This window comes from Bombina bombina, chromosome 5 (genome assembly GCF_027579735.1).
Source record: "Bombina bombina isolate aBomBom1 chromosome 5, aBomBom1.pri, whole genome shotgun sequence".
Classification (NCBI taxonomy): Eukaryota; Metazoa; Chordata; class Amphibia; order Anura; family Bombinatoridae; genus Bombina; species Bombina bombina.
The window spans coordinates 30435284-30462860 of NC_069503.1; the positions used below are offsets into that span (position 1 = coordinate 30435284).

Here is a 27577-nt window from a genome sequence, read left to right on the forward strand (position 1 = left end):
ATACAGAGAGAAGCGTTTCGGCCTTCATTGGACTTTGTCATTGAGGTGTAGCCAGATTCCTCTAAGCACACTGAGCAAGGAGTCCACATCTGGGGTTGCTGTGTTCCTTGGTTAGAGAGGAATTGCCTGGTATTTCGGAGCTGGACTGACTGTTATAGCCCGGATCAGACTGATATACTACAGGAAAATTCTACTCTGTGAAAATCAATACTGGTCTAATGTCACACCACTTTGTCTCAGCGGCGGCCCCGCTCTCTCCACCCACGGCCATTGCCATGGTTGCGGCAGTTGTTGTGGCATGCAGGGATGACATCATCGCCACACGCCGGGTTTATCTCCTGATGCCACTCACCTGTCTGCTATCCTTGGTGTGAACCTGCGCTTATGTAAGTTCCTCTTCACTTCTTATACCTTGCCCAAGTAAAGGTTGTGCTATGTTTTATTGCTCTGTTTGCTAATGCTTATTGCCTTACTGTTGCTGAACTCTGCCTGTCTGTGACCACCCTACTGATTAACCCCTGAACTGCTGATTGCCTTACAGTTGCTGAACTCTACCTGCCTGTGACCACTCTACTGATTAACCCCTGAACTGCTGATTGCCTTACTGTTTCTGAACTCGGCCTGTCTGTGACCACTCTACTGATTTAACCCCTGAACTGCTTATGTAAGTACCTCCTCACTTCCTATAACTTGCCCAAGTATAGGTTGTCTTATGCTCCCTGGGTGCTATGATTTATTGCTTTGTTTGCTAATGCTAATTACCTTATTGTTGCTGAACTCTGCTTGTCTCTGACCACTATACTGATTAACCCCTGAACTGCTGGATTGCCTTTTTGTTGCCGAACTCTGCTTGTCTCTGACCACTCTACTGATTAACCCCTGAATTGCTGATTCCTTGAATTGCCTGTCTGTTACCGGACTTTGCCTTTGGTTCCCTGAAGGATTGGACTGTCTACTTGGTGCCTTCCTCAACCTTTCTGGGACCACTTACCTGTTTTCTCATCTCTACAGCGAGTATTGGATTGCATCCTCATTTATTTATTTCTTCTTATTTTCTGGGATATTTCCTTATCTTGCCACTGGGATAAGAAGACTACTGGCCAGGATTGGTCTGATAGGGATATATCCCATGATCATTACAGCTAAAAGATGATTCAAACAGGTGGTAAATTGCCATAGAACAGGCTAACAATGGTGAGTTAGTTGTTCGTTCCTGTAAGTGCGCTTCTCTCTGTATGTATTTAGTCTCCTTAAGAAAAAAAGGGGAAACTAGACGTGGACTCCTTGTTCAGTGTGCTTAGAGGAATATGGCTGTACCTCACTGACGAGGCCCAATGAAGGCTGAAATGATTGCCTGGGGTTTATGTGTTCCTTGTTCAGAGAGGAATTGCCTGGTATTTTGGTGCTGGACTGACCGTAATAGGCGGAATCAAACTGATATACTACAGGAAAGGTCTACTCTGTGAAAAGCATTACTGGGCTAAAAGAAGCTGCACCCTGGTGGTAAATCACCATAGAACAGGCTAACAATGGTATTGAGCTGGTTGTTTATTCCTGTGAGTGCGCTTCTCTCTGTATGGATATAAATATAATAGTTTATATTTGTTTAATGAGTGATCTATTCTATTTCCCAGTAATAAAGTCAGTATAATATCTATTTTACTCACCTAACACATATGAGTTCATGCTGATAACAGGCTCCAATGTCTGTGCTCAGGAAGAAGGTTCCCTTATTCACTCCAGTTACATCAATACCTGATATGTCTCAGTGCTCTGGCTGTGTCTGTAAAAAGTATATTCAATTAATTAAAGGGTTAATAGTAAATAATGGTTCTGATTAACTGTACGTATGGTATAATTAAAGGCATGCATAACAATTCATGTGATACAGATCAGCTGTTTAGGTTATTACATATGTGCTATTGATTCAGCACAAGCATTTAGTACAGTTAGCTCTGTGTGTGTTACAGTTGTAACTTAAATATTAATATTTCCAGAACTTTTACACTATAAGCTCAGGAGTAGACAATCTATTTATGAGTGGGACATACCACAACCTTACAAATATATTATAATTATTTTCCCCCCATTATGTATATAATAAATAAAATAAATAAATAAGCACTCACACAAATGTTAAATACGAGTTGTTTATATGTAAGTTAAATCTAATACTACAGTATTGATATTGTGCTTCCTACAGATCCTCACTATCAGACATTTTGTATTTACTAAAAATAAAATGTGGGGGGCGGAGCTAGCCATGGAAGAGTTAGGACGTGCTTGCTAGCAGCTCTGCTCTGGAAAATTCATTTTTTCTAGTAAATTGGTGGCTAAATCTAAAAAATGTCACTTATTTCTACCCCCACTCATAGCATTGGATATGTGTGACCCATCTTGGTGTGTGTTTGGGGTTTTTCTCTTTTTTTTACGAGCATTTTGAGTGCCACCTTCTCTGCCTGGATGGTGCAGAGCGTGACTGTGGAGGTTTCTGCCCTCCGGGGGGTTGGGGCCCCGCTCCGGAGGTTTAACAACTTCATTGGCAACAGGACTAACTAAAGAACACCTTCCCTGGGACATCGGCCAGTGACGGGCTGCCTACAAACCGGATCGCCATATTGTCCCTCACACCCTGCTACTGGCGACTTTGCCCCATAACAGCCCACGTGATACATCTTGCTCCGGAGGGCCGGGGATCCGCTCCGGAGCACTCACTCTTGGGGCTGAGGTTGGTCAGAGACCTGCTGCATAGGGACACATCACCCGGCGGTGCAATCAACGGTACCCCATGTGAGATAGAGAGGCGACCACACTTGACTTGGAGGCTCTATCAAAGCCCTGAAGGTATACATAGCCCAGCCGGTACTGGTTGGGGGCACCGGAGAGTTTGCGGGGCACTGGGAGCACTGAGAGACCTGTCTTGCTACGCAAGTAGTGAGACTTTCACTTACCCCTCAGGCATTATTAAAAGGGTGCAAACAGACGCCATCTTGGACTCAAGGGCCTCCTTACCGCACCGGCCTCTCTGTTACTGGGGCCCACGTGGGGAGGTGATGGTGCCTTCTGAGGATTACAGCTGCAGCCTTGGTGGCTTATCGGGTCCTGTGAGAGACCTGCTGCGTCACTTCAACACCTGATCTGCTCCTGAGTATTTTCTCTCTTCTCAGGCCTCTGGAGCTGGACTGGGACTCCCCTTTTGAGAGGACTATTGTGCAGTGAATTGGCTACCTACCTCTTTGGATTTGGTGAGACCTAATCTTTATTTTAAATGAATGTACTTATCTGATTTACTACTTAGCACATGATCTGGATCTGAGACTCTGTGGGAGCAACTGCTTGGCTATAACCCCTTCTCCTAACCTGAACAGTTTTTGGTGAGACTTCTTGCTCTATGTGCCTCCCTATATCTAATCTCAGGTTAGGCCCTTCAGGTTGCAGATTTATTGTCATCCCTGCTACTCATGACACCCCACATTAGAGTTATATGTGCCCCAACATCAGAGGGACTTTTGCTGAGCTGTGCATACTAACAAACACCAAGTAACATAAAGACTCTCTCTGGGTGCTTACTAGTTGCTAGTCTCCACTATACTCAGCGACTGGGATAATTGTAAGCTGTAGATTTAAGAGAACTGTGCTATTTTAAGTCGTGCCCAGCCCAGGCCACAATCCTGAGGGAGTGTATAATTCATCTGTTTCACTACATCCATCTCTCTGCATCACCGGATTTTTCTCATACCATAAGTTGGAACATTTTTCTGCATCTTGAGCTCCCTCAGAAGGAACTGTGCTATTTCATAACTTATTGGGAGTAATTGTATAAAAGCTGCTGCGTTAGCATATGTGCCTCTGTGGGCCTTCCCCAGAGTGAAGTGTTACTTTTTCTTGCATTGTCTCACTTATAACACCTAGACTGTATGTTTTGTCCATTTTATAGGGTCCTGACACAAGCTAACTGTCGCACGCTCCTACAGGCAAGATTACATGACACATCAGTCCATACGGTTGACCCACCTCCCACTTATCACAAAGCAGTAGTCCTCACGTAACTGACACCTTCCTTCTCCCACTGCACACTTCAGCTGGGGTTCATCCCTTTGAGGGGTATAAGTGTATTATTAAGTGTTACCCCCTCAAGACTCTCCCTTTCGGGCCTAGCTAGTCTAGGCTGGTCACCTCCACATCCCTTTTCCCCTTCCTTTGGGTCGTTTCCCCCTCCCCTGAGTTAAGAGGGGTCTCTAAGCCCCAAGGTAGCTCACTATCAAGCACTATTCCTTGTATACTTACATTTTTTTTTTTTCTCTTTTACAGGGTTCATAGTACTTGAATTGCATAACTGTATAGGACCTAAATAGCTTATTTTTGTTATGATTTATATTGAAAACTGCATTTCTTCATTGTGATTGTGGGAATTTAAGTGTAACACCTGAGAGGTCACCCCTCCGCTCCCGCCCAGCTTGTCTGGGTGGGTCACCTCCAACTCCCGTCTCCCTTCCTTCGGGTCGTATCCCCAAGTCCCCTAAGGTGAGGGGCTAGGTCTAGTACGCCTGCACAGTTGTTACTGTCCTGTCTCAAATACATAATGTAGTTACTCCTCAGGTTCCTATATCCTATGTTTTGCCTGCTAGGTTTAGTAGTATAAGTATGTAATAATGTAGACCGTAAATGTGACATTTCTCCCGGCCCCGCTCTAAAGGTTTTTGTGGAAAGCGTGGCTTCTGAATGTACAGGTGCATCTAGCTTATATATAATTTACTCTGTGCTGTGTATACTCTCTGAGTGTATAAAATTTAACTACCATCCCTCCCTCTGGTTTTTGGAATCTTGTATGAAAATGCCTCACACAGCTAGAAAGGTCCTCAAATCCACTCCCAAATCCAAAAAAACAGTCCTTGATCATTTTTCACAAGCGTCCAGGGAACCGGCTATGGAACCTAATAGAGAGTTAAGCGAGCCTGACTCTCAGGACGAGGAGTTTCTATCAAGTTCCCACTCAGTGGGTCTTCCCTCAAGAAGCTCCTAGCTACTCAAACACGTTCCATTACCCAGGAGATACAACGTAGCTCGGCTGAGCTCAAGAAGGAAATTTTAGAGATTGGAGAAAGGGTGGATGCCTTGGAGCGTAAGCAGGATGACTTTGCTGTGGATCAATCTAATGTTCTGGCTTACTCCGAGAGCCTGGCCGAACAAATTTCTCAGTTAGCCCCTTAATGACCACAGCACTTTTCCATTTTCTGTCCGTTCGGGACCAAGGCTATTTTTACATTTTTGCGGTGTTTGTGTTTAGCTGTAATTTTCCTTTTACTCATTTACTGTACCCACACATATTATATACCGTTTTTCTCGCCATTAAATGGACTTTCTAAGATACCATTATTTTCATCATATCTTATAATTTACTATAAAAAATTATAAAATATGAGGAAAAATTGAAAAAAAAAACACTTTTTCTAACTTTGACCCCCAAAAATCTGTTACATATCTACAACTACCAAAAAACACCTATGCTAAATAGTTTCTACATTTTGTCCTGAGTTTAGAAATACCCAATGTTTACATGTTCTTTGCTTTTTTTGCAAGTTATAGGGCCATAAATACAAGTAGCACTTTGCTATTTCCAAACCATTTTTTTTTTTTCAAAATTAGCGCTAGTTACATTAGAACACTGATATCTTTCAGGAATCTCTGAATATCCATTGACATGTATATATTTTTTTTTAGTAAACAACCCAAAGTATTGATCTAGGCCCATTTTGGTATATTTCATGCCACCATTTCACCGCCAAATGCGATCAAATAAAAAAAATCGTTCACTTTTTCACAAATTTTTTCACAAACTTTAGGTTTCTCACTGAAATTATTTACAAACAGCTTGTGCAATTATGGCACAAATGGTTGTAAATTCTTCTCTGGGATCCCCTTTGTTCAGAAATAGCAGACTTATATGGCTTTGGTGTTGCTTTTTGGTAATTAGAATGCCACTAAATGCCACTGCGCATCACACATGTATTATGCCCAGCAGTGAAGGGGTTAATTAGGGAGCATGTAGGGAGCTTTTTGGGGTAATTTTAGCTTTAGTGTAGTGTAGTAGACAACCCCAAGTATTGATCTAGGCCCATTTTGGTATATTTCATGCCACCATTTCACCGCCAAATGCGATCAAATTAAAAAAAATGTAAAATTTTTCACAATTTTAGGTTTCTCACTGAAATCATTTACAAACAGCTTGTGCAGTTATGGCACAAATGGTTGTAAATGCTTCTCTGGGATCCCCTTTGTTCAGAAATAGCAGACATATATGGCTTTGGCATTGATTTTTGGTATTTAGAAGGCCGTGTATTATGGCTAGCAGTGAAGGGGTTAATTAGGTAGCTTGTAGGGAGCTTGCAGGGTTAATATTAGATTTAGTGTAGAGCTCAGCCTTCCACCTGAAACATCAGACCCCCTGATCCCTCCCAAACAGCTCTCTTCCCTCCCCCACCCCACAATTGTCACCGCTATCTTAAGTACTGGCAGAAAGTCTGCCAGTACTAAAATAAAAGCTATATATATTTTTTTTTTAAAGCATATTTACATATGCTGCTGTGTACGATCTCCCTTAACCCCCAACCTCACTGATCCCCCCCCAAACAGCTCTATAACCCTCCCACTCTAACTTAATAGGCGCCATCTTGGGCACTGGCAGCTGTCTGCCAGTACCCAGTTTAGAAGAAAACTTTTCTGTAGTGTAGCTTCCCCCCACACAAAACCAACCCTCCACGATCTCTTTTTGTGCTTTTGCACAAACAAGATTAGGCCACTTTTTACTAAAAACATTTTCCGTAGTGTAGCAGTTCCCAACCGCTTCCGCCCCGTGCACGCGCCCGGCCGCCACCCTCCGTGCGCGCCCCTGATGGTCCCGCCCCCGATCCCGCCCCCCTTGACGTAAAACAGCACACCGATGGCCGCCCACCCGCCTCCCAAGTCGGCTCCCACCCACTAACGATACCGGCCATCGATGTCCGGTGCAGAGAGGGCCACAGAGTGGCTCTCTCTGCATCGGATGGCCATGTAAGGTTATTGCAGGATGCCTCCATATCGAGGCATCACTGCAATAACCGGAAAGCAGCTGGAAGCGAGCAGGATTGCTTCCAGCTGCTTTCCACACCGAGGACGTGCAGGGTACATCCTTAGACGTTAACTGCCTTTTTTTGAGGACGTACCCTGCACGTCCTCGGTCATTAAGGGGTTAGAGTTCAAACTAGCGGACGTAGAAAACAGAGCTAGACGCAACAACATTAGATTCCGAGGTATTCCTGAATCTGTTGCTCCATCTGAACTACAAGATTACTTACAGGCTCTTTTCCGGGAACTTATTGGTGCCCCTGAGGGGTTAACATGTACTATGGAGCGGGCTCATAGAGAATTGCGCTCTAGATTGGTAGCGCAGGATAAACCGAGGGATGTTATTGTGTGCTTCCACAGTTTCCTGTATAAAGATCAGCTGATGCAGGCCACCTTTCAAAAGCCAACACTGAGTGACCAATTCAAAGACATCCAACTTCTTCCTGATTTATCTGCACATACTCTCCAACAAAGGCGACAGTTCCAAGCAGTCACCTCCGCCTTGAGCAAAGCCAATATTAGATACAGATTGGGCTTTCCTACGAGACTCTTTATTACCAAAGACAACCAGACAGTTGTGGCCTCCTCGGTATCTCAGGGATTTTCTCTTCTCACATCATGGGGTCTGCTCCATGAACCCCCAACAGCACAGGCTCCAGTTCAACCCACGCTTCGAGCTTCAGCTCCGGAATGGACTACAAGAGAGCAGAGACCGAAGCGACCTAAGTTGCAGCAACCCCGAGATTTTTCAGGGCAACCTGGTACAGCCACTTGAGTATAATATGTTTTCAATAGGGCTTCTCTGGGCTCAGATTCTACACCTTCCCTAAAGTTGCACTAATTAAGTAAATAAGTTTAGTTAAATGTTCAGAATGATTTCCTCAAGGCATTTAGAAATGAACCACTATATTTTCTGTTACGATTTATATACTTAACTATTATTACATGTTCAGCTATGTTTAGTTTGCATCTAAGGTTTAATGTTTTCCGAAGAGATGTTTTGCATGTTAGAGCGGGGCTGATATTCCAGCCCTATCATCTCCACTTTGCTTTCAAGCATTAAGTTCTCCCCCCCCTCCAGAAAACCCACTCCAGGGTTCCTCTAAGGAGGACTATTTTCACCACACTTCAGGTACTTCCCAGTGCCTATTTCCTTCTTTCTCCTTTCCTCCCTACCTCTCCTTCCCAACACTTTATCCCAAGTGACGTACACAACTCGTACAGTTTGTCCTCTCGTAGTCATATATGCCCCGACCCACACTTAGACTTCTTACCCATAACACCAGAGGTCTTAATTCCCCACACAAATGCAGCCTCCTGCTGTGTTCTCTCAAACACCATAACCCTGACATTGTTTTCTTGCAGGAAACGCATTGGCTAATAGACAAACCCATCAGACTCTTCGCCAAGTCATACACCCATATAGAATATGCTCCCTTCTGTAAAAAAGCTAGAGGTACAGCTATTTTGCTACATAAGCGCATCGCTTTTGAACCCATACAGACTATTAGAGACCCGCAGGCTAGATACGTAATTCTGATTTGCAGACTGAACCACGTGCTTTACACGTTGGCCTCTGTATACATCCATAATGCCCACCATCCAAAGTGCCTGAAACGTATTCTTCACACAATAGACCAAGTTAAACAAGGCAGAGTCATCTTGGCAGGTGACTTCAACATGGTTTGGGACCCCAATATTGACAAAAAAAATCTGCTGACACAAATAAGACACACCCAGCCTCCGAACTTTTAGCTAAGAAGTTCCGCAACCTAATGTCCTGTTCAGGATATTATGATATATGGAGAGCTATCCATCCCACAGACAAGGACTTCACGCATTATTCACACCCACACAGAAAGTATGCTAGGATTGACTACATCTTTTCCACAGCAGACTCGTTAGACCTCATTACACAATCCAACATCTCAATCTGTGCTTGGTCGGACCATGATCACGTCTTAGCTGACATCCAGTCAATAAATTCTTCTCTATCTAGACCCCTATGGAGAATGCCCCACAACTTATTAAGTGATATCCCGTTTAGAGAGTTATTGCGCACTGAGATTAAACATTTCATACAAACAAACGACAACACCCAGGTCAAAGATGATACCTTATGGGGTGCTGCAAAAGCGACAATACGAGGTCTCATAATCATTAAGCAGGCGAGCAATAAAAAAAAGCTGGCCTGACCTTTTCACAGGCTCATATTCAGCTGAGGAATCTTGAATCTCAAAACAGAGGAGCCCCTTCTACCACTCTGTCGAATCAGATTATTACCATCAAAAATCACATATCCCAAATTGAACTTAAAAGGACCCAAACCAACTTAACCAAACTGAAACAGTTATTCTATTACAAAAGTAATAAGGCACATACCCTTTTGGCCAACAAACTCAGATGTAGAGCGGGCACTTCGCGCATACATTGTATTCAGACTCCCCAATCCCTACTTAAAATCCCCTCTCAAATCGGCAATGAGTTTGCCAAGTATTACTCAAATCTGTACAATATAAACAACTCTGAAAATACTAACCCATCGTCCCCAGAGGTATTATGCAGATATCTAAAATCCCTGAATCTCCCTACGCTTTCAACAGACCAATGTGACCAACTAAAATCTCCCTTTACCTTAACTGAAGTTCGACAGGTCATCAAAAACTCAAAACCCTTTAAATCCCCTGGCCCTGATGGATTCCTGGCCCATTTTTATAAAACATTTTCCCAAGAGCTCTTGCCCCTATTTCTCAAATTTTATAACCTTACCCGAAATGAGGGCGCTATGAAAAAAGAATTTCTTGAGGCCCATATTATAACGATCCTTAAACCCAACAAGGACCCCTCCCAATGTTCCAGCTACCCTCCAATTTCACTTATTAACACTGATATAAAGTTTTATTCCAAATTGCTGGCCATCCGAATTGCTTCCCTTTTACCACATCTTATCAATCCTGATCAGGTGGGCTTTGTTCCTGGGCGAGAGGGTCCGGATAACACTCGTCGTCTCTTAAATATTCTTAGCCTTTCTTCTAGTCTCCACAAGCCTTTGTCGGTTATCTCTCTCGATGACGAAAAGGCCTTTGATTGGGTACACTGGTGGTTTTTATGGGAGGTCCTTGAGGCCTTCGGATTTCCTAGCGAGCTTATCCGAGCTATTAGAGCCCTTTATTCCTCTCCCTCTGCTTTGGTAAGGGGGCTGGGCTTCCAGTCGGCCCCATTTGATATAACAAATGGCACCAGACAGGGCTGCCCCCTGTCGCCTTTATTGTTCGCTATGGCCATTGAGCCGCTAGCAGCTCAGATTAGAGCCGATCCCCTTATTAAAGGTGTCACTCTCCATGGAACGGTCCATAAAATAGCCTTATTCGCGGATGACGTGACAATATTTTCGTCAGATCTAAAACAAACTATGCCAAGATTATTACAAATAGTAGATGTTACAAACTGCTATTTGTAACTGGCCCTTTAAATGGAAAATTGCCCTGCTTCCCTGGATTGTGGAGAAGCCTATTTGCCAGCCTCCTTCCTCATGACTATGGCCCCTGGATGATTGTGCCCCTGAAAACATATTAACTTTTATTGGGTGTGTATGGCCCTTTAAGAACCATCTGGGGACATATTGTGACTTTGGTGAACAATGCCCCTTTAAGACTATGTCCCCAGACCTGTAAAATAACTTGTCCCTGGCTTTCTCCCACTTGGTTCAGTAAATAGGACTTACTGAACCAAGTACCACACAGGCAGAGTGTTCCACAGAAAGGGAGCACTGTTACAAAAGCATTAGTTTTCATTGTGTGCCATTAAGAGTTAATTTTGTTCAGCTTCAAGAAGCTACTTTCTAAATACAAGTTTGCTGGGATCAGCTCTAATTAAGTTTAGTGATAAACATTCCCATTGTCTAATCAGACTGCTAGTGATAAGATGGACTGCATTGTTTTCTTGTGTGTAACTTGTTATCTGCTGAAGTAATGTATTCTATGGTGGCCTGTCAAAGGGTGTTGTCTCTCTATCTAAATGTGTGATTGGGGATTTTATGCCTCCCCCTGAGAGTGTCCTTTTTTTGCATGTAACCTCAATAAAAAGCAGGCTGTGTGTTCCAGCACATGAGACCTTTTCTGACCCTCTAACTTGCAGCCTTGACTCATGTTTGTAGGGGACAGCTATAATCACTACAGGGATTGCTATGCTCTATATACTCCCTTAGCTACTGAGCTCTTGTAAGAGCTCTTGTTCCTGATCCTGCTTTGCTATACAGAAGGGAGAGGTTCACCTACTGGAGCCTGGTCGTAGGCCCCAGGGCGCAGAGCAGACGGCGAGATACCAGCCCAGCAGCGGTGGTTCGTAGCGTCTGCATTACGTATGGTGGCTACGCAGTAGTCATGGTGTCTATGGTGCTGATGATCCTTTGGTGAGCGCTAGGAGCATCCTTTTCTACGGTCCAACTTCCAGCCAGCCTGGAGGCAACCGTAAAATTTGGCGGCAGCAGTGGGATGGCGTCCTAGCGCAAGGAGCAGCACCCCAACAGCACTGGTATCGTATGAGAATTATTGAGGGCAACGCTAGCCACTGCGCAGCGTCCCTACCTACAGCAGCATGGAGCTGACAAGACACTGGTCAGAACCCTGTGAAGAGCACCTCAACCTGATCCGTCGCTATGAGGGCGCTGATTTCGTTCCAGAGGTAAAGAGGCGGCTAGTCCGATATGGTCCAGACCCTGTGCAGGAGGTAGTCAGTCGAATCATCCAAAAATTGGCTACTGAGAACGAAGCGGCACGAGCCTTTGAGCGCCAACTGTGGAGTTTGAGGGTATGGACACCTGGTCTCCAGCGAGAAAGTGAGTTACAGGGAGAGGAGAGCAGCGACCTCCCTCCCCAGCGGCAGTATACTGTGCAGAGGGAAGAGACAACCGGTCTCCTTCCCCAACCCCAACCAGAGATACCCGAGGCAGCAGGCCTCATAGACTGGTCCTGGGAGGACCCCCAGCAGGCAGGTGGAGATGGGACCGCAGTCTCTCTACCGGCCCTACAGGGATGCTGGGCAGGCGGCCCAGATCCCCAGCGACAGACCCCGTTACAGGGAGAGGAGAGCAGCGACCTCCCTCCCCAGCGGCAGTATACTGTGCAGAGGGAAGAGACAACCGGTCTCCTTCCCCAACCCCAACCAGAGATACCCGAGGCAGCAGGCCTCATGGACTGGTCCTGGGAGGACCCCCAGCAGGCAGGTGGAGATGGGACCGCAGTCTCTCTACCGGCCCTACAGGGATGCTGGGCAGGCGGCCCAGATCCCCAGCGACAGACCCCGCTACAGGGAGGGGAGAGCATTGACCTCCCTTCCCAACGGCCGCCGGAGTATCAGGAGGAGGAGGTAAGCCAATCTCCCCCTCCCCAGCTAACTCCTAACTTGGGCCCAGGGTTAACAGTGGAGATGTTAACCCCCACTGACCCCCACGTTCCCTTTGCCACCGGGCAGGACTATACCCCAATTCCCCCAGCAGAAGAGCTGGCATCAGGACAGAGCACTGCTGGTCTCTGCCCTACAGACCCCCTTGTTACAGGACTGGCCTGCAAACCCCTCACCCCAGCAGAAGCACTGGCACCAGGGCAGAGTGCCGCTGGCCTCTGCCCCCCAAGTACCACCAGCTATTTGCCCAGCTGCGCCAGGAAGGCCGAGGATGCTACACTTTCATCCTACAACCTGGAACCTACAGGCCAGTACTACTTATTGTGGGGGGGCTACTTTGCTGCTAATGTTTATTTGTGGGTGGGTTGCGAGACTAACTTAGGCACTGACCGACAGAAGGTCAGGTGCCTGGTTAGTCTCCCTCCAAAAGGGGAGATATGTTACAAACTGCTATTTGTAACTGGCCCTTTAAATGGAAAATTGCCCTGCTTCCCTGGATTGTGGAGAAGCCTATTTGCCAGCCTCCTTCCTCATGACTATGGCCCCTGGAAGATTGTGCCCCTGAAAACATATTAACTTTTATTGGGTGTGTATGGCCCTTTAAGAACCGTCTGGGGACATATTGTGACTTTGGTGAACAATGCCCCTTTAAGACTATGTCCCCAGACCTGTAAAATAACTTGTCCCTGGCTTTCTCCCACTTGGTTCAGTAAATAGGACTTACTGAACCAAGTACCACACAGGCAGAGTGTTCCACAGAAAGGGAGCACTGTTACAAAAGCATTAGTTTTCATTGTGTGCCATTAAGAGTTAATTTTGTTCAGCTTCAAGAAGCTATTCTAAATACAAGTTTGCTGGGATCAGCTCTAATTAAGTTTAGTGATAAACATTCCCATTGTCTAATCAGACTGCTAGTGATAAGATGGACTGCATTGTTTTCTTGTGTGTAACTTGTTATCTGCTGAAGTAATGTATTCTATGGTGGCCTGTCAAAGGGCGTTGTCTCTCTATCTAAATGTGTGATTGGGGATTTTATGCCTCCCCCTGAGAGTGTCCTTTTTTTGCATGTAACCTCAATAAAAAGCAGGCTGTGTGTTCCAGCACATGAGACCTTTTCTGACCCTCTAACTTGCAGCCTTGACTCATGTTTGTAGGGGACAGCTATAATCACTACAGGGATTGCTATGCTCTATATACTCCCTTAGCTACTGAGCTCTTGTAAGAGCTCTTGTTCCTGATCCTGCTTCGCTATACAGAAGGGAGAGGTTCACCTACTGGAGCCTGGTCGTAGGCCCCAGGGCGCAGAGCAGACGGCGAGATACCAGCCCAGCAGCGGTGGTTCGTAGAGTCTGCATTACGTATGGTGGCTACGCAGTAGTCATGGTGTCTATGGTGCTGATGATCCTTTGGTGAGCGCTAGGAGCATCCTTTTCTACGGTCCAACTTCCAGCCAGCCTGGAGGCAACCGTAACAGTAGATTCCTTCAATGCCCACTCATATTATAAACTAAATTTAACAAAATCCGAGATATATACACCGGATATCCACAGCTCGCGCTTAGCCTCCTTGAAGTCCAAGTATCCCTTCAACTGGACAGAATCATCAGTCCTCCACTTAGGAGTTAAATTATCGGGGGACTTGACTTGAGTTATTAAAGAAAATTACTTACCACTACTGACCTAACTCCGCTCCCTCAATAAAACTTGGAACTTGTCCCATGTCTCATGGCTAGGCAGGATAGCAGTGCTTAAAATGTCTTTCCTGCCTAAACTTACATATCTATTTCGCTGTCTTCCCATAAAGGTTCCAAAACACATCTTACTGCAGTTTCAAGGTGAATTTACTAAACACATCTGGCGCAGTAAGCCGCCTAGAGTGGCCCACAAGCTTCTCCAACTACCTAGGATCGGGGGCGGTATAGGCTCTCCCTCTGTTCTTAGATATTATGAGGGCTCTATGCTTACCCATATCGCTCAGTGGGGAGTTAAACAATCTACAAGCATATGGAGGTCTCTTGAGCAGGCTTCCTTACCCTTTAGTTTAAAAATCAGAGATCTGATCTGGACTCCCTTACACTGCCATAGGGAACTAGGTATTACCAACCCCATCATTTGTGAGTGCCTAAAGCTTTGGGACAGCCTTCGTCACTTATCACACATAGCCCCACACCCTTCCCCTATTACCTCTTTGGCTGGACTCCTCATGGGTTTGCAGGATACTCACCCTAATAAATGGGCCCAATTGGGGATCACTACAGTGTCAGACCTTTGGTTTTCCAACCCAAAGGTGGGTTTTAAGCCCATTTCTCATATTGGAGAGGATTGTGTGCCACCTCGGTATTTCTCATTTGAATACTACAGAGTCAAAAGCTTCTTACCAAGTTGGGGCTTCAATCCTACTTTAGCTCGCCCACTGACTGCCTGGGAATCTGTGTGGAATCTTGGAAATAGACTTTGTGGCCTCTTATCATTTCACTATACCCTTCTGGGTTCATCCTCCTCTCCAGACCCTCCGGCCCACCTAATGAGGTGGGAGGCCCTTTTGGGGATGACCATTTCAATGGAGACTTGGGGACACACCTTTGAACTTACTCGTAAAACTATTAATTGCACTACCCTGTTTGAAACATATTATAAATTGTTAGTACATTGGCACTACGTCCCCTCCAGACTCTCCAAAATATTCCCAAATGTATCACCTGACTGTTGGAGAAATTGTGGCCAGAAGAGTAACGTCATGCATATATGGTGGGACTGTCCTAAGCTCCGCCCCCTATGGAACACGTGCTTTCGGGTACTTTCCAAACTGGGCATCTTTCTTCATAAATCACCTGCAGTAGCCCTCCTACACTTAGGCCTACACCCCCTCCCCAAACACCACTCTTATTTTTGCATATATCTTTTTATGGCTACTAAGCACACCATTGCATGTGCCTGGAAGAGCAAGTGCCTCCCAAATTGATCTAAAATCTGCTCCACAATGGCCTACATATATACTATGGAGAAAGACATCTATTACAAATTAGGCACTTCTGACCTTTTTGAATTAATTTGGGCTGACTGGCAGCTTCATTTTGCCACGACCTGGAAACCAAACCCCCTGACTACTGATTGATTAATCTCCCTAATACTACCCATTCATTTCCTGACTGGATGTTGCTTTACCCCCCTTATTCTCGTCCTCTTTCCCCCCCTATCCTCCCTATTCTCCAATTTACCTTTACTTTAAGTTTATCTGGGGACGTAATGTCCCTCTTTTGTGTCATGTTACTAAGTCTCTCATTTTGGGTACTTACACCACCTCTGTTGTTTATTTTGGAATATGTATGTATATCTTAATTGGTATATGTTCTTGCTGGACATTCATGATCTTTGACTCATTGGTTATTGCTGTAATTGTCCTTTTTCTTACGCTTACTGTATTATGTGAAATTTTTCAATAAAGCATTTGAAAATTGAAAAAGAAAAAAAAAAGTGTAACAAAACCCACACACAAATAGTGATAATAATACAGAGCAATATGCAGGAATATAACCAAAGTGAAAAGAGTCTTTAATGGAGACAGAACCACAAATACAAATAGTCCATACGATGTTCCTCAGAAGGAAGAGAAAGAAACTCATCATAGCATAATACTGTGTAATCTTCACTCCCCAGATGGAAGGCAGACCCAGAATACTCACATTAGTTAGAGCTTCAACAGCACAAGGTAATCAGCTCTATTGTGCAGACCCCAGGCAGACTGGATACAGACAAATGCTTAAAGCAAATGTACAATTTATTAAAAACAAAAGACAAACCTCTTGTAGATCACTAAGGGTAACAGGTACAAACATACACAGATACTATGTGTGTGATAGTCTATTGTTACAGACCGCATGAAACCTCTTGTAGATCACTAAGGGTAACAGGTACAAACATACACAGATACTATGTGTGTGATAGTCTGTTGTTACAGACCGCATGAAACCTCTTGTAGATCACTAAGGGTAACAGGTACAAACATACACAGATACTATGTGTGTTATAGTCCGTTGTTACAGACCGCATGAAACCTCTTGTAGATCACTAAGGGTAACCGGTACAAACATACACAGATACTATGTGTGTGATAGTCCGTTGTTACAGACCACATGAAACCTCTTGTAGATCACTAAGGGTAACCGGTACAAACATACACAGATACTATGTGTGTGATAGTCCGTTGTTACAGACCGCATGAAACCTCTTGTAGATCACTAAGGGTAATAGGTACAAACATACACAGATACTATGTGTGTGATAGTCCGTTGTTACAGACCGCATGAAACCTCTTGTAGATCACTAAGGGTAACCGGAACAAACATACACAGATACTATGTGTGTGATAGTCCGTTGTTACAGACCGCATGAAACCTCTTGTAGATCACTAAGGGTAACCGGTACAAACATACACAGATACTATGTGTGTGATAGTCTGTTGTTACAGACCGCATGAAACCTCTTGTAGATCACTAAGGGTAACCGGTACAAACATACACAGATACTATGTGTGTGATAGTCCGTTGTTACAGACCACATGAAACCTCTTGTAGATCACTAAGGGTAACCGGTACAAACATACACAGATACTATGTGTGTGATAGTCCGTTGTTACAGACCGCATGAAACCTCTTGTAGATCACTAAGGGTAATAGGTACAAACATACACAGATACTATGTGTGTGATAGTCCGTTGTTACAGACCGCATGAAACCTCTTGTAGATCACTAAGGGTAACCGGAACAAACATACACAGATACTATGTGTGTGATAGTCCGTTGTTACAGACCGCATGAAACCTCTTGTAGATCACTAAGGGTAACCGGTACAAACATACACAGATACTATGTGTGTGATAGTCTGTTGTTATAGACCGCATGAAACCTCTTGTAGATCACTAAGGGTAACAGGTACAAACATACACAGATACTATGTGTGTGATAGTCCGTTGTTACAGACCGCATGAGACCTCTTGTAGATCACTAAGGGTAACAGGTACAAACATACACAGATACTATGTGTGTGATAGTCCGTTGTTACAGACCACATGAAACCTCTTGTAGATCACTAAGGGTAACAGGTACAAACATACACAGATACTATGTGTGTGATAGTCCGTTGTTACAGACCACATGAAACCTCTTGTAGATCACTAAGGGTAACAGGTACAAACATACACAGATACTATGTGTGTGATAGTCCGTTGTTACAGACCGCATGAAACCTCTTGTAGATCACTAAGGGTAACAGGTACAAACATACACAGATACTATGTGTGTGATAGTCCGTTGTTACAGACCGCATGAAACCTCTTGTAGATCACTAAGGGTAACAGGTACAAACATACACAGATACTATGTGTGTGATAGTCTGTTGTTACAGACCGCATGAAACCTCTTGTAGATCACTAAGGGTAACCGGTACAAACATACACAGATACTATGTGTGTGATAGTCCGTTGTTACAGACCGCATGAAACCTCTTGTAGATCACTAAGGGTAACAGGTACAAACATACACAGATACTATGTGTGTGATAGTCCGTTGTTACAGACCGCATGAAACCTCTTGTAGATCACTAAGGGTAACCGGTACAAACATACACAGATACTATGTGTGTGATAGTCCGTTGTTACAGACCGCATGAAGCTACACACTGTATCTGTAGTCTTTCTGTACCGGATAGGTACCCCTCCTTGTGACCAATTTGTACAATGCTTAAAAGACTCTACATTTTGTATTTGTCATGCGCTCTACCCCCAGTCCTTTAACTTCTCTTGGTCAGTAGTGAGTTGTCTTAAATCACACTGCAGGGGGGGAGGGGGGGGAGGGGGAGACAGGTGCTAAAATGTTAATTTTTAATTGTTATCTAGGACAGAGATAAGAAAAGTAAGCTTTTGTGTTTACATAGATTGATAACACAATAAGATATGATCTCTCAGCAAGCTCAGCCCATTTAAAATGTTTATAACGTATATAAACAAAATGAACAGATGCAAACTAACAATACAATGTAATAAAACTTACTATGAATTTCTAAAGAGCAGTAGGTTTATTTCTGACATTTTGTTCTGCACCTGTATCATGTGACAGTGATCAGCCAATAACAGACTCATATCTGTATATAATATAAACTCTTGCACATGCTAAGTAGCAGCTGGTGTCACATAACGTGTGTTTTATAAACATTGTGTAAAATTTGATAATGGAAAAAAATTGAAACAGCTATGCTATATAAAAATAAACCTAAAGGTGAAATCTCCCATACATTTTATACTCTTTTATACACTGTTATAAAAAGTCATTAGAAACACATTACAAGGAACAGCAAAGTCACAATTTAACTTTCATGATTTAAATTTAATCAACTTTCTAACTACTTCTATTATGGAGTCTGATTTGTTCCATTGGAGACCTTTGTGACAAATCAAACAATGCACTATAGTGCGCTCGCTGCTGATTAGTGGCTGCACACACAAATCTCTTGTCATTGGCTCACCTGATATGTTCAGCTAGCTCCCAGTAGTGCATTGCTGCTGCTTAAATAAAGGATACCAAAAGAATGAAGCAAATTTCATAATAGAAGTAAATTGGAAAGTTTATATCTTTAAGTAAACAATTAAAAAACATTTTGGGTTTCTTGTCCCTTTAAGGGAAACCAAATGTACAGGACACTGTCCCTTTAAGTCTGTGATCATGTGACATAAGCAGCAGCAGCTGAAGGTGCAGAATACACTTACTAAGGTCTTTACTAACAACAAGAATCAGTCACAGATCAGTGGGATAAACGTTCTGATGATAAACAGGTGCAGCTAATAGAAATAAGAAATGTATTATAAAATAACCTCATTAGAAATAAAATAATATGCAGATCACAAGATATTTATCATTAGATCAGTAAATGTGATGAGACTGAGGCTACTGAAATATAACTGAAAATAAACTGAGTGATATTTATTACTGAAGCAAATAGCAGCTTTAAAATAATTTTAACACCTTAATGACCACAATGTACCCTGTATGTCACTGGTTGTTAAGGGTTTTTTCAGGACATAATAGCACAAGTCTAGCAAGAACACGCTATTAATGCACTCCCTCCAGCAGGCTTTGTGGAATAGAGCAGTCTCAACGCTGGTTGCAAGACCGTGCTATAAAACAATCAAGTCCCAAAAAAAGGCCAGCGACATACAGGGTACGTCGCTGGTCCTTAAGGGGTTAAACCCTTAACGACAGTGACGTGCCCTGTTAAGGTATTGTCTGCCTGTAATAGAGCGAGTCTTGCCGCACTATTAGACCCTACTGCACTCTTGCAAAAGTAGCACAGTCTCACAGCTGACAGCAAGACCGCACTATTAAAAAAAACAATCCCATATATAGACCAGCGATGTCATTAAGAGATTAAATGAAAAATGGTGAATCTAGGCTCTACAGGGAATTATAAACCTATAGGGAAAAAAAGGATTCTGGTTGGCTGATACCTATAAATCTGTTGCTCATTGGATAACAGGAACAACCCCCACAAATGTATTATTGGACAGACCCCTCAAGCTTGAAAACATGGTTTGGTTCTGCTACAAACATTCATTTTACAAATTGCTATAATCATTATGTATTAAATTATCCTCTTTAAATGAAAGAACTAATCATTAAATTAATTAACGCATCATTACAAAATATAGAAAACAAATTAAATGCAGTGGCATTTTTATATAAACTCAGTTTCTTGAAGTGAAATATTTTATCTTTATCACAACAAAATACAGAACAATATTTTCTCATCATTATATAAAACACAACAGTGTGAGGCTGCTAATAAAGATTTATGTCAGTTTTTGCATATTACCGTTTAGCAGAAGCTCTGTAAGTATGAAGTCTCTCTGGTTCCTCCTGTGATATCACTGAGAGTTACACAGATATTTATACTAACGCCTCACTATCGCGAAAAGAACATATCATATTCTCATAAGCGATATTCAGACATTAATATAAGAATCCTATAATATAAAAGACCAAGTGTGTTTGTCCGAAGCTGTCATGCGCAGTAGAGACAGCACGAGGACAAACACACCTGGTCTTAGAGTCTACCTGATCTGCTGTTTGTGGCATGGTGTGGGCGGAAGTGGAGTTTGCCGGACGAGAGCGGGGGCATGGTTGGGCCGGGTGTGGTCACCCGAGAGAGGGGAGAGAGACAGAAAGAGAGGGGGAGAGAGCAAAAAAGATGGTAAAAGAAAGCAAATGAGAGGGGAAAAAGCAAAAGAGAGGGGAAAGAGCAAAAGAAGAGAGGGGGTAGAGAGAGCAAAAGAAGAGAGGGGGGAGAGAGAGGGGGGAGAGAGAGGGGGGAGAGAGAGAGAGAGAGGGGGAGAGAGGGGGAGAGAGAGGGGGAGAGAGAGAGGGGGAGAGAGAGAGAGAGGGGGGAGAGAGAGAGAGAGAGAGAGGGGGAGAGAGAGAGAGGGGGGAGAGAGAGAGAGGGGAGAGAGAGAGAGAGAGAGAGAGAGGGGGGAGAGAGAGGGGGGAGAGAGAGAGAGGGGAGATAGAGAGAGGGGGGAGATAGAGAGAGAGGGGGGAGATAGAGAGAGAGGGGGGAGATAGAGAGAGAGGGGGGAGATAGAGAGGGGGGAGAGGGGGAGAGAGCAAAAGAGATGGGAAAGAGCTATAGAGAGGGTAAGAGAGAGCAAAAGAGAGGATAAGAGAGCAAAAGAGAAGGTAAGAGAGAGCAAAAGAGAGGAAAAAGAGCAGAAGAGAGGGCAAAGAGCAAAAGAGAGGGCAAAGAGCAAATGAGAGGGGGGAGAGAGAGCAAAATAGAGGGGAAAGAGCAAAAAAAATTGGAAAGCGCAAAATAGAGGGAAGAGAGAGAAAAAGAGAGAGGGAGAGAGAGAGCAAAAGAAGAAAGGGGGAAAGAGAGAGCAAAAAAGAGAGGGGTAGAGAGAGCAAAAGAAGAGTCGAGGGAGAGAGAGCAAAAGAAGAGAGGGGAGAGATAGAGAGAGAGAGAGAGAGCGAGAGAAGGGGAGATAGAGAGAGAGAGGGGGGAGAGAGAGGGGAAGAGTGAGAGAGAAACAGAGAGAGAGAGAGAGAGAGAGGGGGGGGGGGGAAAGAGCGAGAGAGAGGGGAAGAGCGAGAGAGAGGGGAAGAGCGAGAGAGAGAGGGGGAAGAGAAAGAGTGGGGGAGAGAGCAATAGAGAGAGGGAGACAGAGCAAAAGAGAGGGGGGAGAGAGAGCAAAAGAGAGGGGAGAGAGAGAGAGAGCAAAATAAGAAAGGGGGAAAGAGAGGGGGGAGAGAGAGCAAAAGAAGAGAGGGGGCAGAGAGAGCAAAAGAAGAGAGAGGGGAGAAAGAAGGGGAGCTAGAGAGATGGGGAGAGAGAGGGAGAGGGGGGAGAAAGAGAGAGAGAGAGGGGGGGGGAAGAGGGGGGGAGAGCAATAGAGAGGGGGAGAGAGAGAGCAATAGAGAGAGGGAGAGAGAGCAAAAGAGAGGGGGAGAGAGAGCAATAGAGAGGGGGAGAGAGGGAGCAAAAGAGAGGGATGGAGAGAGAGCAAAAGAGAGGGATGGAGAGAGAGCAAAAGAGAGGGGGGGGAGAGAGGGTAGAGGGAGAGAGCAAAAGAGAGGGGGAGAGAGCAAAAGAGAGGGGGAGAGAGCAATAGAGAGGGGGAGAGAGCAATAGAGAGAGGGAGACAGAGCAAAAGAGAGGGGGGGAGAGAGCAAAAGAGAGGGGAGAGAGAGAGCAAAAGAAGAAAGGGGGAAAGAGAGAAAGAGAGAGAAAGAGAGGGGGAGAGAGAGCAAAAGAAGAGAGGGGCAGAAAGAGCAAAAGAAGAGAGAGGGGAGAGAGAAGGGGAGATAGAGAGAGGGGGAGAGAGAGAGAGAGAGAGGGAGAGAGGGGAGAGAGAGAGGAGAGAGAGAGAGGAGAGAGAGAGAGGAGAGAGAGAGAGAGAGGAGAGAGAGAGAGGAGAGAGAGGGGGGGGAGAGAGAGAGAGAGAGAGAGAGAGAGAGGGGGAGAGAGCAATAGAGAGGTGGAGAGAGAGCAATAGAGAGGTGGCAGAGAGCAATAGAGAGGGGGCAGAGAGAGCAATAGTGAGGGGAAGAGAGAGCAATAGAGAGGGGGAGAGAGGGAGCAAAAGAGAGGGGGGAGAGAGGGTAAAAGAAAGTGATGGAGATAAAGAGCAAAAGAGAGTGGAGAGAGACAGAGCTAAAGAGAGTGGAGAGAGAGCAAGAGAGAGGAGGTAGAGAGCGCAAAAGAGAGGGAGAGAGAGAGAGCAAAAGAGAGGGGGACAGAGATAGTGCAAAAGAGAGGGGGGATAGAGAGAGTGCAAAAGAGAGGGGGAGAGAGAAATAGAGAGGGGAGAGAGCAAAAGAGAGAGGGAAGAGAGAGCAAAAGATAGAGGGGAGAGAGAGCAAAAGAGGAGGGAGAGAGAGCAAAAGAGAGGAGGGAGAAAGAGCACAAAAGAGAGATGGAGAGAGAGCAAAAGAGAGGGGGGAGAGAGAGCAAAAGAGAGGGAGCAGAGAGAACAATAGTGAGGGGGAGAGAGGGAGCAAAAGAGAGGGATGGAGGGAGAGTAAAAGAGAGGGGGAGAGAGAGAGGGGGGAGAGAGAGCAAAAGAAAGGGATAGAGAGAAAGAGCAAAAGAGAGGGGAGAGAAACAGAGCAAAAGAGAGGGGAGAGAAACAGAGGGGAGAGAAACAGAGCAAAAGAGAGGGGAGAGAAACAGAGCAAAAGAGAGGGGAGAGAGACAGAGCAAAAGAGAGGGTGGGGAGAGAGCGCAAAAGAGAGGGGAGAGGGCACAAAAGAGAGGGGGGAGAGAAAGTGCAAAAGAGAGGGGGGATAGAGAGTGCAAAAGAGAGGGGGGAGAGAGAGAGCACAAAAGAGAGGGGGGAGAGAGAGAGCACAAAAGAGAGGGGGAGAGAGAGAGCGCAAAAGAGAGGGGGAGAGAGAGAGCGCAAAAGAGAGGGGGAGAGAGAGCGCAAAAGAGAGGGGGAGAGAGAGCGCAAAAGAGAGGGGAGAGAGAGCGCAAAAGAGAGCGGGGAGAGAGAGCAAAAGAGAGCGGGGAGAGAGAGCAAAAGAGAGCGGGGAGAGAGAGCAAAAGAGAGAGGGGAGGGAGAGCAAAAGAGAGAGGGGAGAGAGAGCAAAAGAGAGAGGGGAGAGAGAGCAAAAGAGAGAGGGGAGAGAGAGCAAACGAGAGGAGGGAGAGAGAGCAAAAGAGAGGGGGATAGAGAGAGTGCAAAAGAGAGGGGGAGAGAGAGCAAAAGAGATGGGGGAGAGAAAGCAAAAGAGAGGGGGGAGAGAAAGCAAAAGAGAGGGGGGGAGAGAGAGAGAGCAAAAGAGAGGAAAGAGCAAAAGAGAGGGGAGAGAGAGAGCAAAAGATAGGGGGGAGGGAGAGAGCAAAAGAGAGGTGGGAGAGAGCAAAAGAGAGGGGGGAGAGAAAGCAAAAGAGAGGGGGGGAGAGAGAGAGAGCAAAAGAGAGGAAAGAGCAAAAGAGAGGGGAGAGAGAGAGCAAAAGATAGGGGGGAGGGAGAGAGCAAAAGAGAGGTGGGAGAGAGCAAAAGAGAGGGGGGAGAGAGAGAGCAAAAGATAGGGGGGAGGGAGAAAGCAAAAGAAAGGGGGGAGGGAGAGAGCAAAAGAAAGGGGGGAGGGAGAGAGCAAAAGAAAGGGGGGAGGGAGAGAGAGAGCAAAAGAGAGGGTGGAGAGAGAGCAAAATAGAGGTGGAGCGTTAGAGAGCGCAAAAGAGAGGGGGAGAGAGCACAAAAGAGAGGGGGGACAGAGAGCAAAAGAGAGGGGGAGAGAGAGAGCAAAAGAGAGGGGGAGGGAGAGAAAGCTAGGGGTGGGACCCACTATACTGCAAGAAACTGGCCCATGTGAATGGGCTTTAGGACCAGTATCTCATATTCCAGATGATGAGGTTGTCCGTACATGCGTTACACCGGATATGACATAGGGGAACACACACGGCAGCAGACAGAGATCGCAAGCGGCTGTACTCATGACAAAAGTTACAGTGTGGAATACAGCTCCTGTGAGCAGTCGAATTGGCAGCAATATATCCCACAAATGGAAGGTCAGTCTGATACGTCGGCCTGGGTGTACCGGTAGCGGCACAGGGAAACATTCAATTTGGCTGCCAATTCCCTGGGGAAAAAAATATTGCTAAGAAGTAATTCCATTTAGACGTCGACTTTGGTGGTGGCTGTGAGAAGCTTAAAGTCTTGATACGGCTGGTACTTGGCGGAACTAACCTAAATTGCTGTTCCGCTTTCCCTCCTAAGGTCATGGAACCGTGTGTTTTACCAGGCGCTTCGTAGTGGCGTACATTTTTTTGGTGCCATTTTGTGAAGTTAGGCTTGAATAAGAGAGCCTTTCTGGAGTTGGAGTTTCAACTGCATCCAAGTGGGAAGCCTCTAATACAGAGCTTTCCAAACTTTTCATGTTGGTGACACACTTTTTAGACCTACATCATTTTGCGACACAGTAATTCAGATGTACTAGCAAACAGGAGGTCAAACTAACTTGTTTTAAGAGATACGGACACATACTGTAATAGTCTGTATTTGTAGCAATTTGAACAAGCATTTAATTTTGTTTTATAAATAAGAACCAACAATTTCCTCAAAGGTAGGTTTGTAACATAAAAGAAGCTTGATGAATTCGTTGTCAGTGCTTCGTATAATGTATTACTATTTGCCCAATAAGTGACAGTTTATTAACTTCATAAACTGTATTACTTTCAGGGCATTTGATAATGCAAACAGTTCAAATAAAGCAGTAACATAAAATATAGTATTCCTTAATTAGGCAGGTAAAGTTCATCAAAATAAGTAAGGATAACGATTAATAGTAAAATAATTGGGTCTGACCTGAGAACACATGAATTGTTACTTGTCCGTTTGTTATGAACAGCAGCGTGGTACTCAGAGGGAGAGCGGTTGCGGCTGCAGCTGATGACGTCACCGCTACTTGCTGTGCTGTGTATGAAGCTGCTTGAATCCTGTTACCTTGTGAATGCTTCAGAGTTTGATGTCGAGTTAGTTTGATTCCCTTGTAGTATGCAATATCTTCCGGAGTTGAATTGAGTAAAAGAGCTGCTAGAAGTAGGAATGAAAAATAAGAGATGTTATCAGAACTCTTCAAATAAGAAATTATGAGGCTGTTGGAGAGTGAGGAAAACTCTCAGTGTAACGCTTGTGCTGTGAATCAATTCTCAATTAACCAGCAATGAATGCTGGGGGGAAGTGCTTGATATAGGAGGCTCTTAAAGGGACAGATCATTAGCAAGCAGTAACCCTGACAGAGCCCCCCACAAAAAGAACCACAGCGAGGTTCAAGGCCTAGGACGATCAGGGTTACGTCTATGGAAGAGGGAAATCAGACGTGGAGCAGATATGTTTGAAGCAGGCTCCCAGGAATCATCCTCATGGCCAAAACCTTTCCAATGAACCAAATAGAAAAGATTCCCACGACGTAGTCTAGAATCCAGAATGCTATGAACCTCATACTGGCAATCAAGATTAGCAGAAGGTATTGGGTCTTCTGATGTAATATTTGTTATGGGTAGGTTGCAAGGTTTGATAAGAGACACATGGAAAGTTGGATGTATCTTAAAAGTTGATGGTAGTTGGAGTGTAACTGTTGTTGGACCATTTACCCTGACGATAGGGTAAGGACCCAAAAAGAGTTTACCTAGTTTCCTACAAGGATAAGGTATCTTGAGGTTCTTAGTGGAGAGCCATACTTGTTGTCCTACGGAATATTGAGGACTAGGTCTGTGGCGAAGATCGTAGTACCTGCGTTGTGATGCCTGAGCCTGAAGAATATGTTCACGAATTGAAGAAAAGTTAGCTGAAATGTCATTAACCAGATCATTCACCTGAGGACATGGGGTGTCAATCTTCGGAAGTAGTGTGAAATTTGGATGTAAACCATAATTTATAAAAAATGGTGATGTGCCAGTTGTAGAACTCTTATTATTATTATAGGCAAATTCTGCTAAGGGCAAGTAGGTGGCCCAAGAATCTTGTTGGTGAGAGCAGAAACAACGTAGGTATTGCTCTAGCCACTGGTTCACCCTCTCTGTCTGCCCATTTGTCTGAGGATGGTAAGCAGTGGTGAGTTTTTGTTCTATATGCAGAGCAGCACACAAATTTCTCCAGAACTTAGATGTGAATTGGGTTCCACGGTCACTAAGGATGGTTTTAGGTATTCCATGCAGTCTTATAATGTTTTGAATGAATAATTCACTGGTGAACTTGGAAGTGGGTAGGGAAATAACCGGTATGAAATGTGCCATCTTTGAGAATAGATCGGTGACAACCATTATAGTGGTATATTTGTTAGAGAGAGGTAAGTCCACAATAAAGTCTAAGGATACCGCCTCCCAGGGTACTTGAGGTACAGGTAAAGGCTGTAAAAGACCCACAGGGAGTTGTTTAGAAGGTTTGGAGGTTGCGCATATAACACATTTAGAAATATATTCTTTGAGATCGAGGTTAAGAGTAGGCCACCAAAAAGATCTCTTAAGTAAATCCAAGGTTTTATCCCTTCCCATGTGTCCAGCAAGGGGAGATTCATGAACTGTTTTCAAGATTGAAGATCTAAGATTTGGAGGTATGTATAGCTTCCCGTCCTTATAGAGTAAGCCATCAGAATTGTAAGTAAGATCTGTATGAGGTACTGATGGATCAATAGCAGTAGCATCTTTTATCACTGTAGTTAGACTTGTTATAACTCCAATGATAGAGTCCTTAGGAACAATAGTAGTAGGAATGCATGGTATTATAGGTTTAGGACCTTGTCTAGAGAGGGCGTCAGCCTTGCCATTTTTTGTACCAGGCCTGTAGGTAATGATGTAATGGAAACGAGAGAAGTAAAGACTCCAGCGTAATTGTCTGGAGGATAGAGTTCGATTAGACTGAAGATATTGCAGATTTTATGGTCAGTATATATGACAGTTGGTTGTGTTGCACCCTCAAGCAAGTGCCTCCAGTGATCGAAGGAACACTTTATTGCAAGTAATTCTTTCTCGCCAACTGGATAATTTAACTCTGCTGGTTGCATCAATCTTGAGAAGAATGC

At 44.6% G+C, this 27577-nt stretch overlaps 1 protein-coding gene across 2 annotated transcripts in view; it reads right to left on the reverse strand.

The window, feature by feature from the left end:
• Positions 1-27577, reverse strand: part of LOC128659752 (oocyte zinc finger protein XlCOF6.1-like) — a 107071-nt gene that overhangs the window by 16691 nt on the left and 62803 nt on the right. Inside the window, exons 1-2 of one of the 2 annotated variants that reach the window (XM_053713331.1) lie at positions 25363-26044; positions 1668-1783 (exon numbers count right to left, since the gene is read on the reverse strand). In XM_053713331.1, coding sequence (XP_053569306.1) covers positions 1668-1686 — 19 coding nt within the window. In that variant the 5' untranslated portion in view covers positions 1687-1783; positions 25363-26044. Of the gene's footprint in view, positions 1-1667; positions 1784-25362; positions 26045-27577 lie in introns of those variants that run through there. The other variant, XM_053713332.1, reaches the window with a different exon arrangement.